Genomic DNA, 14705 nt, shown 5'->3' with positions numbered 1-14705 from the left:
TTACCTAGTCCCTGAAGTATGAGCACAGCAGTGGGAGGCAGGACTCCTGGGAAGCATCATGTTCTGCCTGGATAATGGATCTTGGCAACAAGCCCATCACCATACCATGCTCTGCGGATCTGCAATTGTGAAATGCTGTTTTTAGGATTCCTCTGCCCCAAGTTATGTCTTACTCAGATCCCAAAGAAAGAGGAGTTTGGGTTAGTGATTAAAGAGTGTGAAGAAATTTGAGCAGTTTCCAAGGTCGGGATGGACATTTGCTGAGTCTGTGGTCAGGATCACTCTGGGTCTCTCCATACTGAGCTCTGCTCTGTTTGTTATGGGGTTACTTTCCCCCAGGGGATTAAAATTGTGTTGTTAGAGCTAGTATATGTGCATGCCTGTCCCATACATGCAAATCTGTGTAACATATCAGGACTATGTCCAGAACATATTAGGATGCTGTAGAAGTAGTGGTTGACTTCTACAAACCACTGCACCTGTGAAGTTTCCAGGCTGTTAATGGCCTGAATCCCTGGGTGTCTTTGGTGCCCCTGCACACACACAGCCCTTGCTTCAGTGGAGAAGTACACATGTGGGCTCTTCAGCTCTTCTGAGGAGCAATGACCCTTTTTAAGTCAATGGTATAGAGAAGACTTTGGGGGGGGGGGGCATTAATGATGTGTATTTCATGAGAGAACTTCCGTTTCCTAACAACAAGATCTCTTGGTAGTCAATTTTCCCTTCAAAGTATTTTCCCTTCCAAGACATTTTGATTCTATATGTGTCTGGAAGGGAAAAGACTGATTTTAGGAGTTTGCTGCCATCTCCTGACTAGATCAAGTCTTGACAAGACACTTATGAATACCTTTGCCTGGGTTTCAGTGAAAGTTGTAAGGTTTTGTTTGACCAGTATTTCAATCTCCAAAACAGTTATCAGAAGAAGAAAGCTTCAGGTCCTTCAGCAGTGCCATTTATTGTTTCCTGCCAGGGCACTGTTCTTTCCACGCTGACTGTGTACGATGCAGACACCACACCCATTTATCCCCTTGAAAGCAGCAGAAAGAAATACACAGGAACCATCATTACTGACGATCCCTGGATAAGTGAAACATTTCGTGTAGAGCACATCTTTGATGAAGTCCACTTCAGCCCAAATGGCAGCCAAGTGAGGGGAACTCGGCACGAGTACAGTAAGGACTCTTTCTTCAAATAAAGGAGAAATTGCCTTTTAGTAGTTGACCAATAAGCTCTTGAATTTTTTTGAGCATTTTGTAAGTACTGAGCCAAAGAAAGCTGAGAAATTTCATGTAAAATAAAAGACTGAGTTTTAAATGTGTACTGAAAAATGGAGCTTGTGCATCTCTGCAATAGGGAGTGTATGGGATGATGATGTATAAACTGATAAGCAAGAGGTTTTGATTGTAGGATTATCGGCTTGGTAGGTAGAAGGGAAGAAGGCCTCCTAAACATCCTGAATGACAGAGAGCATAAGAACATACTTCATATTTAACTTGCCTTCTATTCCCTATTAGGAAACTTGGATGCGTATAATTAAATTTGGTACATCTATTTTTGTTGGGCTTGCAGTATTAAAAGATGCATTTGCAGATAATGTGGGTGGCTAATAGATGAATCTTTTCCTTCACAGAACTGGTACTGAATAAAAGCATTTCAGTCACAGAGCATCGTTCCTTCCAGCTGGATGTTTTGGTGAATGACACAGAATTTCATGGCCCAGAAAGATCGGTGATGCTTCATTTCAATGTCTCCATCCTCCCTGTCAGCATTCAATTTTCAAACATAACTTACCAGTTCACAGTGAACAGAAATGCTGAACGTTTTGCACAAGTAAGAACCATGTTAATTGTATTTCCCCTTTCTGATGGAGCTTAAGAGCTGGATCACTGGGGCCAGATGCCTTACAGTGCTCAATGGTTTTAACAGTTTTAAGCAGAATCACTGAAAAATGTGTTGCCCTTGTGATTGTTGCTGGATGTAGGAGGTAGCAGGTAGGCTGGGCACTACCTCTCCCACCACATAATAACAGAGGAGGGGCCACACATGGAAGTATTGATGGAGAGAAACAACGTGTTGTGGACAGGGGGACTTGCAACCATGAGTGGTTTAGGCATGAATAACTGCAACAATGACAAGGGCAAAAAAAAGGAATTTGTCCAGCTATTGGATTCTCAGTATATTAATGGCTTTTCTTTAGGTAATGGCTAGTTAGTAATTCGTGTGTTTCCTAATTTAATCCTTGTTTTAGCTTAATCACCCCCATTGCCATTAATAAAGCTTTCCAGAGACACTTTCTAACAGATTGACATTAGTCAGGTGAAAATTACCATGTAATTCCTATGAAACATGTACATTAATAAGGAACTAGTTCAATGCAATTAATATTATGAAAGTGATTATTAAAAACATCAGTGATGAACCCTTTTGGGAGAGCTGCTGGAAAGCATGCCTTGTAAGTATTGTAGCAGAGAGGAGGAGTGAGATTAAAATATAGACATCCCAATTGCAGAGAAAACCAATTCATTAGAAGAATTGTAAGGAAGAATTAAGTTTTATTAATCTCTAAGCCTCTGGCTAATTTTAAAAAGAAAGAAAATGGTAAGTTAGATATATTGCAGGTTATTATATCTAATCTGATGAAATGGTTTGCATTCATAATCTGATGAAATGTGTTGCAGCTTGATAGCTCTTTAGAGTACAGAACAGGCTATATGTGACCAGTAAAAATTCTACTGCTCTGACAAGGGACATTTTGTCCATAGTCTGCACTGAATATCCTAAATAAGAAGAAGGTACGAAGTGTGCTCATGTAGCAGCCTCACTACAAAAGCTACTCCTTTATGACATTTCATGATTCCTTGTGCCTAAAATTTTTCAGTTTGCAGTCTGTTAGAAACTTCAGAGGATATTCTGTTCTTTATGTGCAGATCAAATTATTTTTGATGTTAGCTTTGAGGCTTTTGTAGCACCAGACTGTAAAAGCTTTACCCTTGCCTGTTGCCTGGGGATAGGGTGAAATCTGGGTTTTCCCCCAAAAAGAAATAATAGCACAGGTATGTAAGATACTCATAGTCTAACCCTTGCATCCAGAAGTCTTGTATCTGTGTCACAAGATGACTGTAATTGAAACAAATGTGGACACTTATCTGTCAGGTATGTATGAATTTAGATTAATGAATTGGTTGAGTTGTTTTCTGTGTGCGTGTTTTTATATATAGGTGTATGCATACAATATTGTTACGAATGAATGAGTTCCCAATTAAATTTGGACAATCATGGTTATCTATGCATAACCTGGATTGCTTGAACACTTCCGTTTTAAAATCAGGGAGTATGTGTTTTTTTAAAGTTTTAGTGTGCAAAACTAAAAAAAAGCCAGTTGAATTTAAAGCTACTGATGTGGAATATTGTCTTGAGAGTCAAACATCTGAAAAGGAATTTTAGGATCTTCGAAAACAGTGGCATTTCCCTCTAATTGTGCAGTTTCACTGGGTGGCAGTAGTAGCAGGGGAAACTGTTCCTGGCAAGAGCTCCAAGTCTCTGGGAGGAGATCTTTTTCTTTGTGCTGCCTAAACACAAATTCACAAAGAGATTTTGTTCTGATTCTTGAGCAGCGAAGTGCAAAACTCATCCTGGCTCTGGATATGGTGTTCTCAGTTAGTTAAAGTGTCATCCACTTACTTCTGAAACTGGGTTTGAATTTACAGTGTGCTCAGCTTGGAGCACAAGTCAGTGTAAGCAGCTTAGTCCCCAGCACTTCACATTATTAAAGTTGGCTGCATAATTAGCCTTGATGTGCCAGAGTAGTCAGGGAAAGTACTGGGCCAAATCATTATGAAGGCTGAACTGTCTCTTACCCTAAGGAAAACACAGCAGCATGAAGAAATTATTAACTGCTGGGCTGATGCCATTTGTCTATTTGAGCAGCTAAATGAATTGAATAACAGAAGCACAGCCTGACAGTGCAGGCTTGCCCAGTGGCATTTAACTTATCAAAGGACTTAAAGCTCTATTGACATTTACTGAGACAAATGATGAATAACATTGGCTGAGATTTTTAGAGAGGTTTTATGTCCAAATGTTCCTGGAATTCAGTGAAGAGGAACAGTATCATTATCCAGACTTTATTAAACATTGGAACTTGAAAGGTGGATTTTTCTGTTCTTATTTCAAATAATGGTATTTCTGTGTTAACTGTTGAGAGTCTTGCAAATTTGTAGGTTCCTCCCCTGTAAGCTGATGTTATACCTGACTACCCTTTACCCTAATTATTTGTTTTTTCACCCTCATGAGAAGGAGGAAGTAGCTGCTTTTACCTTTCTCCTCTGGAGTTGTGCTCTGCTACATCTGAGAGCTGAGCTGGCTCCAGAACTTGTGGAGCAGAGCAAAGTTACGAGGTTGGGCTTTCCTCAGCGGAATCAGGCAAAAAGAGAAAGTCTATCTTTCTCATAGAAATTTCTTGAGGGAGGCCTTCATAGCTTCTTCTCTAATTATATGGAGAAAGCAAAATTGGCCAATGTGCTATTATAAGGAATAAACTGGCTGATCTGCTCTTCAGATTTTATGGGGTCATCTGAATGTATGAGGTCTTCTTCAACCCCACTGAAGGAAATTGCTGTGATCAAAAAGGTGCCTGGAAAGAGCAATTATGACAGAGTAGGCAGAAAGGGCAGTTTAATGTGGCCTGTGTAAAGGTTAATGCCATGGATCATCACTGTGTTCTCCTCCTCGAAGCAGCACCATCTGAGCAGTAGCAGCGCACTGCCAGTTGCAGTGTGGCACCAAAGCTGCGCTGACGTGCTTCTGGAAGGGACATGTCTAGACCTTGTGTCTAGACAGAGTTTATGAACAGAGTGGAAATCTTGTCTTCTTCTTCCTGCCAGTCCCAGCATGTTTGCAGAGGAGACGGCCAGAAAGAAATGTCCTTGCTTTTGATGGTTTTAATAGTCTTTCTAAGTTATTCTGCCACCTAAAATCCCAACAGGAATGGTGCCAAATGACCCATCAGTGATGTGAATGGGAATAAGTTAGATGAAGTGGGATTATCCTATAACAAAGTATGCTTCTAGAACGGCAAAGGCTTCTTCTCTGACTTTAAATAGTCCAGGTTCATGGGAGGAGGTCTTAGTACACAAAAACTTCTTTGTTTTATAACATTCTTTAGTAAGAATGCTGAAACCAAGATGTACAGATATGCTTATACCAGCAGTGGTGTTTCTTGAAAACATTTCTTAACTGCAGCATTTGAAAATAATCCATTACCAATTTCCTTTCAATAACACCCCACCCTTTACATTGTGGTTTTCCCTGCGAAGAAAGCCAATGCCTCTGGGCCTGATCGAAATCCCACTCTTGTAAATGCAAAAACCAAAGTGAGCTTTGGATCAGTTCCTGCAGGAGATGGGGCTTTACATTCCTGTGCTTCTTAGATGATGTGTTTTAGACTGAGGAGTGTTCTAGCTTAGATACTCTGGCACACAGAAGTTCAAATACGGCAAACCAACATATTTTCATTTTTAGATTAAAATGTTTTAAAATTGCAAATGGGAAACAACGAGGTTCTTATTCCTTTTAAGGCATTCAGAGAGCTCTTCTGGCCAGAAAGTTTTTGACTGTAATATTATAAAAATTATGTAATAGCAATTTCTATGTTATTTGAAGAGTGTCTCAGCTTTGTTCCTGCTGAGCTCTTTGATTTCTCAAGACTGACAAAAGTTTTTTTCAATGGTCGGCCTGGGCCAGAGCAGAGATTGAACTCACAATTTCTCAAATCTCAGGGTCTTGTTCTCACTGAACAGTGATGCCCATCAGCAGTAGGCACCAAATACCACTGAGTCTGTGTCAAGGCTTTTTGCATTTTCAGTGCTAGTATGAAGAAAACAGTTGATGCTTTACATCTCATTTTTACGGAGAATAAATCACATTTAAAGCATTTACACACTGCATTTGTAGGAAAATAACAAATCTGTAAACCCCAAATAAACACTTGAATTTGGCAAGGTGTAGTATGCTCTACTTTATTTCAGGTATTTTTGAGAAGCACTAAATATTTTTTGTCTAGAGTTTTGTTCCTGTCTGTGATTTCTTTGTTGGTGTTTGAGCCTAGGTAGGAAAGATCTGCATTGAAAACTGCATGAAATTCCGTGGTGTAAACATCACCTACAGGTTGTTGTCCCCCAACTCGAGCTGCTATCCTGTCAGCATTCTGCAAGGCCGAGAGGACAAATTTGGGAGCCTCTATGTGAACGATTCCTCTGTGCTGCGCAGACCTGAATGCAAGGAAATACAATACACTGTTCAAGCTACAGACAAGCAGAGCAGGAAACACACCAAAACCCTCCTCACTGTTGTCCTGGAAGGGACTCGTAAGTACCCCAGTCAGAACTCTTTATTTATTAGCAAGTGTTACTGGTATGAGGTGATCCAGTAGCAGGGTGATCTGTAAAATGATAGCATTAACCATGAAAATTAGTCTGAGCTGACAGATAATGGATCACAGAGTTTGGATTTTGAATTTTGATTTGTGCCTTCCTGTAGTAGCTATTTGTTTGAAGAACCAATGCACAGAAAGGTGGGATATTATATGCAATTCATAATGTTCATGATGACCTTTGATTTAGAAGAATCTTTAGTGTGTGTCTGTCTATGTGTGACCTTTATTTTGTATTTCACATATTCCTATGGAAGAAGAAAAAGTGTCTATAGGGTGTGTGTGTGTGTATATCTGTCTATTTGAAGAAAGAACTATATGGCCTAAGTATGTTTGTTCACTGATTTTTCTCCTCCCTTGTCTCTACAATTTTTAATAGTTTTCTTAGTATTCATGTAACAATCACACTGAATTCAAGTTCTTAAGGTGTGACGACCTACCCTTATGGGGAAGGAAGTTAGAAATATCCTGTAACACCCACAGAGAAGGATTTCACTGGAAACATACTCATTTCTCTGCAAACTATATTGCATTTTATGCAAAACTGTACAACTGTACCTGGTAAACACCTCTGTTGCATTTTATCAGATCAGAACTCCTATACCAAGAGCAAATGGGTTGAAGAAAAATATAAAAAAAAACATGCAGTGGACTTTTCTTTTTGTACAAGCATCATATTGTCTGAAAACACACATTTCTAGCTGGTGCTCTTTGGATTACTACTGAATTAGCCCAAGAACTAAGTATTTTCCCCTAATTAAACATTCTCTATGAATGTGTAAGTATTTGTGCTCTCCATTCTTCTGTTATCAGTATGTTTGCACATATCTATAGTTCTAGGCAGTGACAGTGTGCTGTCAAGCAGACATAACCATGCCTTCATGATCTTGATGTTCATCTTTTATTTCACAGAGAAGGAACACCTTTAATTGTTCCCTAAGTTTACTGGTAATTGGGTCAGTCAGTTTTCAGTCTTTCACTGCTTTCTTCATCTTTCTTTCCTTCCTATCTGTCCCTAAAAAGTTTTCCTGTTTTGAGCTGACCTGCTTTTGTGTTCATTTCCCTTGTCCTGAATTTTTCCCAACAGTTTTAAAAAAAGAAGAGGACTGCCCTGACTCGTGTGCTATAAGTAAGCACCGTGCTGAATGTGAAGAGTGTGGTGGCCTGGGAGTGCTAACAGGAAGATGCCAGTGGAGACAGGGGAGTGGGAAAGGTACATATTTGTTGTGTAAAGTCAAACTTCTGTTTAGTTGTATTTGTGCATTTGAGTTCCATAGATACAAACTGATTTTTTCTGACTGGAAAAAATGGTATAGTAAATAAACTACACAGCAGCTGAGGCTAAAAAATATAATCATAATACCCATATGAAATATGCACTATAAAGGAAAATGAGGTGAAGTTGGAAGGGCCATTCTTCATCTTGTCCCTGGTGATGCTGAACGTGATATATAAACCAGCAGGAAGTGAACTGAGCTTGCAGCAGTGTGACTGGAGCAGGTGCTGAGCAGGTGCACCCAGCAGACAGCACAAAGCAGTGTCTCTTTCTGTGGTCTGGAGCACAGATCTGACGGGTGACAGCACTTGCCTCTTCTAGAACAACGATTCTGTGTCGGTGCTTGATCCCTTCCAACTGCGTCTCTACAACCACTTGTAGCCCTTGTATTCAAGTGGGTGAAATTGTGTAGAGAAATCCTCAGATGTGAAAGCGGCTCTTCAGTCTCAAAGTGATCAGCCAGCTCCTTTTCAAGCAGTATTCACAGTAACTGCAAGTGACATGACCAGAGGGCTGTCAAAAGCAGAAAAGATAGGAAAAAATTTCTTCCATTTGCCTTTATTTGTTGTCTTGCCTGTTACTTTAGCAGATGTTTGTAGTCATAGATGTTCATATTAAAAGGCACCATAGCCTGTGCTTTGGAGTGTTAGTGTGCCCTGAGAAGATGCAATGAACTTTCCTTCCTCGTGGTATTAGTGCAGCTGTTTCTTTGTTAACAGGGATCACCACAAACTACTCCACGTGCACCCCGAGCATCAAGACTTGTCCGGATGGCATCTGTGATGTGGTGGAGGGCAAAGACCCAGCTGTGTGTCCCCAAGACTGCACAAGTAGGGAATGTTTTAGAACGGGCTTTTCTGTTACACCTCTGATTGCTTCTCAAATGTCACTTCCCAAGTGCAGATACTTTTACAAGCTCAACATCTCTGCATTGTCACACTTGCATTTGAATCATTCAGTCGAGTTAAGGTTATGGGGATTAATCTTGACCTTTTTTGAGCCAGGCAGATGAAACCCATTGGCTGACTGATGGAGGGATAAGGTGTTGTCAGCGATTCCCATTCTGCTCCCTGTTCATTCCCAGGTACTTGCTGAAGAGGTATAGGTTCTAGGCACGTTAATGCCCCACTTCCTAGCCCAGGTACAGCATGAGCCAGGCCTATTTGAGCTCCTGGGTAAAGAAGTGAGAAGAAACAAATTTCCAGTTAAAATAAATATGTTTACAAAATATCATCTGGGGAAATGTACCTGCCCTTTTTTGACAGGTGGCCATCAGAATGATCCAATGCCTTACCTGTTTGAAGATCCAGGCAGAGGCTCATATGAGCAGAATTTATGAAGGAAGAATTGAAATGCATTTGCGTTGGATCTTTTTGCTTGAGCATCTATTTCTACACTCCACTCATATACCTGTGAATACCTGCAAGTTTGCAACTCACTCTGTAGATATACAGGCTAGAAAAAGCATTGTAATTCTCTTGAGCAATTTCCATTTTCTGAGAGATGATAATTTTTAAGTGGATCTTTATATCTGACAGTCTAATTCAGGAATAAAGGCACTTGTTTCTTGAATGCTTCTTCTGACTCTGACAGCATATACTTCAAGTTTAGATTTTAAAATGGAGTCTTAGAGGAACTAACATTTTCTTAAAGGCTGGGACTTAATGTTCTATAAAATTAATTACTAAAGAGGCTTCTTAGTATTTCTTACATGCAAGAATGGATTGTGTATTGTTAATTAGTGTTATACAGAAAGATAATTATTTCATCAGAGTGCATAAAAACAATCCCTTAAGTGGCACAAATGCTTGAAGGAAATGCAAGTAACTTCTCTAATCATCAGAAAAGAATTCTTTCTTGGTAATTATTGCAATAATTTGTCATTTTGAAAGTGGAAATATTTGTGCCAGGGGCTGCAGTGCTAAAATGTGTACAGCATATGCAACATCAAATGTTTTGCTCAAAAGAAATATTGTCTTTCTGGATAATAAGCAGGCAAGTAAGACAAGTTTTCAGGATGTTATGCAAGCCCTTTTAACGCTTAAGTTGAATAATTATGTACATGACTTGACACAATTGAGGACCTGGGCTGGTGCCCAAAAACAGTATACTTGCAGACAAAAAAATTAGTGTCTTCTGGGAGCTCAAGCTGCAAGAGTACCATTTTATCAGTTTTAACTGGCAGGGTGCATTCCTTTGGAAATGGCAAACAATAAGTACGCCAAGATGTGTTAAGATCAAGGATACTCTTTAGGTACAAAAAGTTGTGAAAATACTTATTTCTGTAATTTATTTGTCATTATGATGGCTATGTCCTTGAGTCCCAAAATTGCTTTCTCACAGTAATGCTATGAATATTACATTCAAGGGCACTCGGCTGAAGCAGCTGGTGCTGTGGCTATGCCTGTCAAATAGAGGCAACCTAATTGCATTCTTAGCAAGAGACTGATGTAGTAAGCAACTGCTCAAGAATGGGTTAGGTAGGACTGGCTCATTCCCTGCTTCCTCCTTCTTCCAGGTTTTCAAACATAGGCAGATATAGATAAATGCATATGATTTTCTGTGGTAAATGGAAACTTTATTTCATCATCTCTTCATGATAGAGAAGGTTGGCTGGGGAGAGGCAGGGAGGATAATGAGGAATTGTTTGGAACACCAGTGCTTTTTAGTGTCAGCTCAGAGGGTGGTGACTCAGCAGAGTCCCTTCCAAAAGTAACCACCTGAGCTCTTGTAAAAGGCTGTTTGTGATTAAAGCAGTTTAGAGATAAAAATGTCACTACTAATGGTAATTTTATAACATATGCAGAAAAAAAATATTTACTTGGAAATGCAGTTGCTGTTACTCTGCATGAAGAACTACTTGAAGTCAAAAGTACGAGTTTCTGCAATTCTTTTACTAATATTAAATAATGCATTTTTAGATAGTGTGATTTTTTATCACTTGGCCCTTGGCATTTTCGCTTAGTGCTTTGACTAGACTGTTCTGTGGCATTTTGCAGAGGTGGTTAAGTGTGATCTCCATTTGATAGTGGAACCAATGATAACCTAGAACAGTAGGCTGACTTTTCCAAGGTAAGGGGAAATTGGCATCAGAAGCAGGAACAGAACTCAGTAACATAGAGGACTAATGAGGACTAATGTTTAAACAGTCCAAGGTCCCCACATTTCAGGATCTCAGAAATTTCAGAATTTAGAGTCTTTCGTCTCCCTCAGGAGTTCCTGTCATTATCCCTGTACTGTGCTCCTTGGTTACATTTCAGATTCATACTGGGGTAAACCCATGGAAAACTGAGCCTTTTCTTTTCCCTTTACCTACATGTAAGAATCTTAGCCTGTTGTCTGTATTTGATTAGGTGGAAACATTATTGGTGGCCATGGCAAGGGCATTGGAAATCTTGGAATTAAGTCAGGACATGGGATTTGTTACTGCTTCCCAAGACAGAACTGTTATTGTGAGAAAGATGATATCAAAGGTAAGTCTATATGCTGTTCTCAAAGTAATCTTTTTCTCTGTATGCATCATGTGTACATATAGAACTGTCTACACTTGTGGCCATGTTAATAAGCCATGTCTTTGGTCAGAGACTGCTAATACAGAACTACCTTGACATCCACTAGGGAGCCTGAAAATTTCCAGAATGGGTTATTTATAGCCTTGGCTAAAGATTATTTTTTACTTATTACTACTTGATAAACAAGTTGGTCATCCTTTGATTTCCAGCAGCATTTACATTTCATTGAGACTTATTTGATATTTGCAGAGGCAGCTAGGAGAATTAGAATAATGATTTCTATTACTTTCAAGTAATTCCAGCTTTCTGATAATTTCTGAAAAATCTCAGCTTCAAAATGTCAGAGATAACCGTCACTCATGGGGTTAGGCAGAGGAGTGCATTACTTTTTTCCTTGACCTTTGTTTAAACAGAAAAGCTTTGTGCAGTTGTTTGAAACAGGTAATGGATATTTTAAATTGTTTTTATTTTGGTTAATAATAAAAATAGCTTGAAATAGTTTGCATCTTTAAAACTGAATTATTATTCAGAAGTAAGAGCCCACAAGGAAAGTTGTAAGAAACTCTTCTTGGTCCACAGAGCAACTGTGTGATGACTTGTGCAAGACTGTGATCACAGGGGCAGTGGTGCTGTGTTTCGTCATCTCCGTGCTGGTTTCTTTCTACTGCATCCACCGTTACCACAAGAACTCCCCGAAGCCGCCCATCGCCTCCGCGGAAATGACGTTCCGGCGCCCGGTGCAGTCCTACCCCATCAGCTACTCTTCCAGCAACGTCCGCCGGCCTTCCCTGGATTCCATGGAGAACCAGGTGTCTGTGGACACCTTCAAAATACCAGTAAGCCTGATACCATTTTGCATGCTCTGTTTTGATGTCAGCCTTGTTTATGCATGCAGACGATGTTACAGGAGTGCAGTCCATTCATGGAAACAACCATTACCTTCAAATAGCAGCACTGGAAATCATGTGCACTGAAGATACTTCATGAGTAATTGCATAAACATTTTAATTTGCTCTATAAGGCCAGTATCTTTTTCCTTTTTTATTATGCTTTAATACATTGTACCATTTTTGGTTAATTTAAGCCAGTGATTTTTACTGATGTAATTGCATCTGACAGTACTGTGGTTTTACTTTTAACATTGTCCAGTTAAGCGCTAATGATCAGCAGGTTTGTACTCTCTATGATGTGCCAAAGTACTACAACAAGCATAAGTTTCAAACATGACAAAAAAATCCCTCCTGAGATCTGTTCCTGATTTCTGATATATACATTGTAGGTATCAGTTGGTGTGGGAGTTTTACCCACATTTAAGGACTTTCGCCCAGTCATGCTGTCATACCTTTACTTCTTCCTGCTTTGAATCACACACTACCCAGGATTCCTGCCAGATGGAACGTTTTCATGAACCAACGTGGTAGAGAAACACTGCCGCTTTATATGGCAACAACAGATCTATTTGAATGTTAGGCAGAGAGGTCTTCACAGACCTTGTGCTCCGTTTGCTTTAGTTTCTTGTCTAGTTTGTATATCTGTTATCATTTTGCAACCTTAAGGCTTATTAGCACTAATTTTATAAGAGGATGATTGTTGTCTCTCATCAGTTCTTAAGGGAAAACCTTATTCTGTGAGTAAAACTTGTCCATGAAAGTCACATGTTCATAGTTATTCTGAAAGCAAGTATTTATCCTGTATCACTTCATTTTTCATTTGTACCCAGTTTCCCAGACCTGTAAATATAGTCCATTGTCCATAGACTACCTGTACAGCCTGTTTTGAAGGAGTTGTTTTCAGGTAAGGGAAAATACATTTGCAAAATACCTCAATACCCAGAAGCTTTTATAAGAACTCACTGATACTGATAAAAAGAGCAACCAAACACTGCACACTGAAGTGCACCTATTCCTAGGAATAGCCACTCCTTTCCTTGCTTTATCTCACAGGGTTTCTTTTCTCTCCTGCAGGAAGATCCAAAGTGGGAATTCCCTCGGAAGAACTTAGTTCTGGGCAAGACTCTTGGAGAAGGAGAATTTGGAAAGGTCGTCAAGGCAACAGCATTCCGACTTAAGGGAAGGGCTGGCTATACCACTGTGGCAGTGAAAATGTTGAAAGGTACCTTTTGAAATGATTTGCAAACTATTTGTGGTAACCTCTGAATAGATTTTAAGAGGGGCTTGTGTGAAAGCAAAAGGTCAGCTAAAAACCCAGCAGTGTCACAGCCTTCCAGCATTCTGATGCATTCTGACAGTCACAATCTGCAGATCTGTGACTTTAGCAGTTAGCATCACATTGATCCAAGTAAGTAATTCTAAATCACGATGCACAAGAAGCGCCTGTCTTAACAAAGCAAATGTATTCAATTCTGTTTAGCATTGATGGAAATATTGCAAGGGTTTGCTAAAGCTTTCTGATTCTGATCCAGTTTTCTTGGACAAAGCTTTTTAAATAAATCATGTGATAATCATATGAAGAGACAGAACAGACCTGTTAACTTACTCTCCTGATTGAGAATTCTGTCTAGTTTTATACTTTCTGATCTGCTTTTCAATCACTAGGAGCTCTACCAGAATGGCTTGAATAACACAGTGCTGTCTCCCGCTGTCTTCAGTTTACCCTAGGACTTTAAACCTGTGGGGAACAAAGTATGCCTAGATAATGTTAAGATAATATGAGAGCTTGCACTGAACCATTCACTGCTGCTCACGAGTAAAAGCATGTCATTACAGGAAAATGTTATACTTCTTTTTACCATTTCTGTTCTGTTCAAAGCACATTTGCTACTCCTTGAGAGGAAAGATGCTGCATATCCCACCCTTTTACCTAAGAAGTCAATGCATTATGCAGTGCATGTCTTCATTGCAGGAGGTTCAGGTCACATGGAGGAAGTCTAGCAACTAAGATTTTAATTAACTATTACTTGTAATACTCAAGTAATGACCTGTGTTGTATTACGTTGTCACTATTTCGTCTCATGTTTATTTGTGCACTTAGTGACATTGCTTTTTCTAGCAGATTTTCATCAACATGTGACTGAGTTCATATTCTAAGATATAGTGGTATAAATGTTGCTTTTACTTGCAGATGGTTTGACATTCAGTTTTTCCTATCTATTATGGAGGAAAGAATTGACCAAATTGACAATGCAAAGGAGTAAACCTTTATTTTAAGCACCTTATTTTAATAAATTGATCTGACATTTACAGTAATGCTTCAGGCTCTAATGAATCCCTCTGTAATGTAAATTAAATTGCAGATAGTCACCTGAAATTCCATTTTCCAGCTTGACTGTGGGAAGCATTTGTCATTCTGCAAATATTTATGTGCTATTATTGGTTTAACTTTACTGTTCACACACGACAATTGAAGCATAAGGTCCAGTGCATTAGCTTCAGTGGCCTTTGCAATGCTGCCAGGAAGCACAAAGGGCAGTTATTTTGGATCGGGCCAGGACCACCCATTCTTTCCCTGCACCAGATGCAGAGCAGGT

The 14705-nt window shown here is 39.5% G+C and overlaps 1 protein-coding gene across 2 annotated transcripts in view; it reads left to right on the top strand.

Moving 5' to 3' along the window:
* The window catches only part of RET (ret proto-oncogene), a 74636-nt gene that overhangs the window by 43711 nt on the left and 16220 nt on the right, over window positions 1-14705 (top strand). For both annotated transcript variants that reach the window (XM_068197324.1, XM_068197325.1), the window contains exons 5-12: window positions 971-1172; window positions 1631-1830; window positions 6107-6365; window positions 7518-7643; window positions 8426-8536; window positions 11060-11179; window positions 11798-12054; window positions 13183-13330. In XM_068197324.1, the coding sequence (XP_068053425.1) occupies window positions 971-1172; window positions 1631-1830; window positions 6107-6365; window positions 7518-7643; window positions 8426-8536; window positions 11060-11179; window positions 11798-12054; window positions 13183-13330 (1423 nt within the window). The remainder of the gene's footprint in view (window positions 1-970; window positions 1173-1630; window positions 1831-6106; window positions 6366-7517; window positions 7644-8425; window positions 8537-11059; window positions 11180-11797; window positions 12055-13182; window positions 13331-14705) is intronic.

This window comes from Anomalospiza imberbis, chromosome 8 (genome assembly GCF_031753505.1).
Source record: "Anomalospiza imberbis isolate Cuckoo-Finch-1a 21T00152 chromosome 8, ASM3175350v1, whole genome shotgun sequence".
Lineage (NCBI taxonomy): Eukaryota > Metazoa > Chordata > Aves > Passeriformes > Viduidae > Anomalospiza > Anomalospiza imberbis.
The sequence above is the reverse complement of the archived record's forward strand: the minus strand, read 5'-3'. Positions and strand labels throughout refer to the sequence as shown.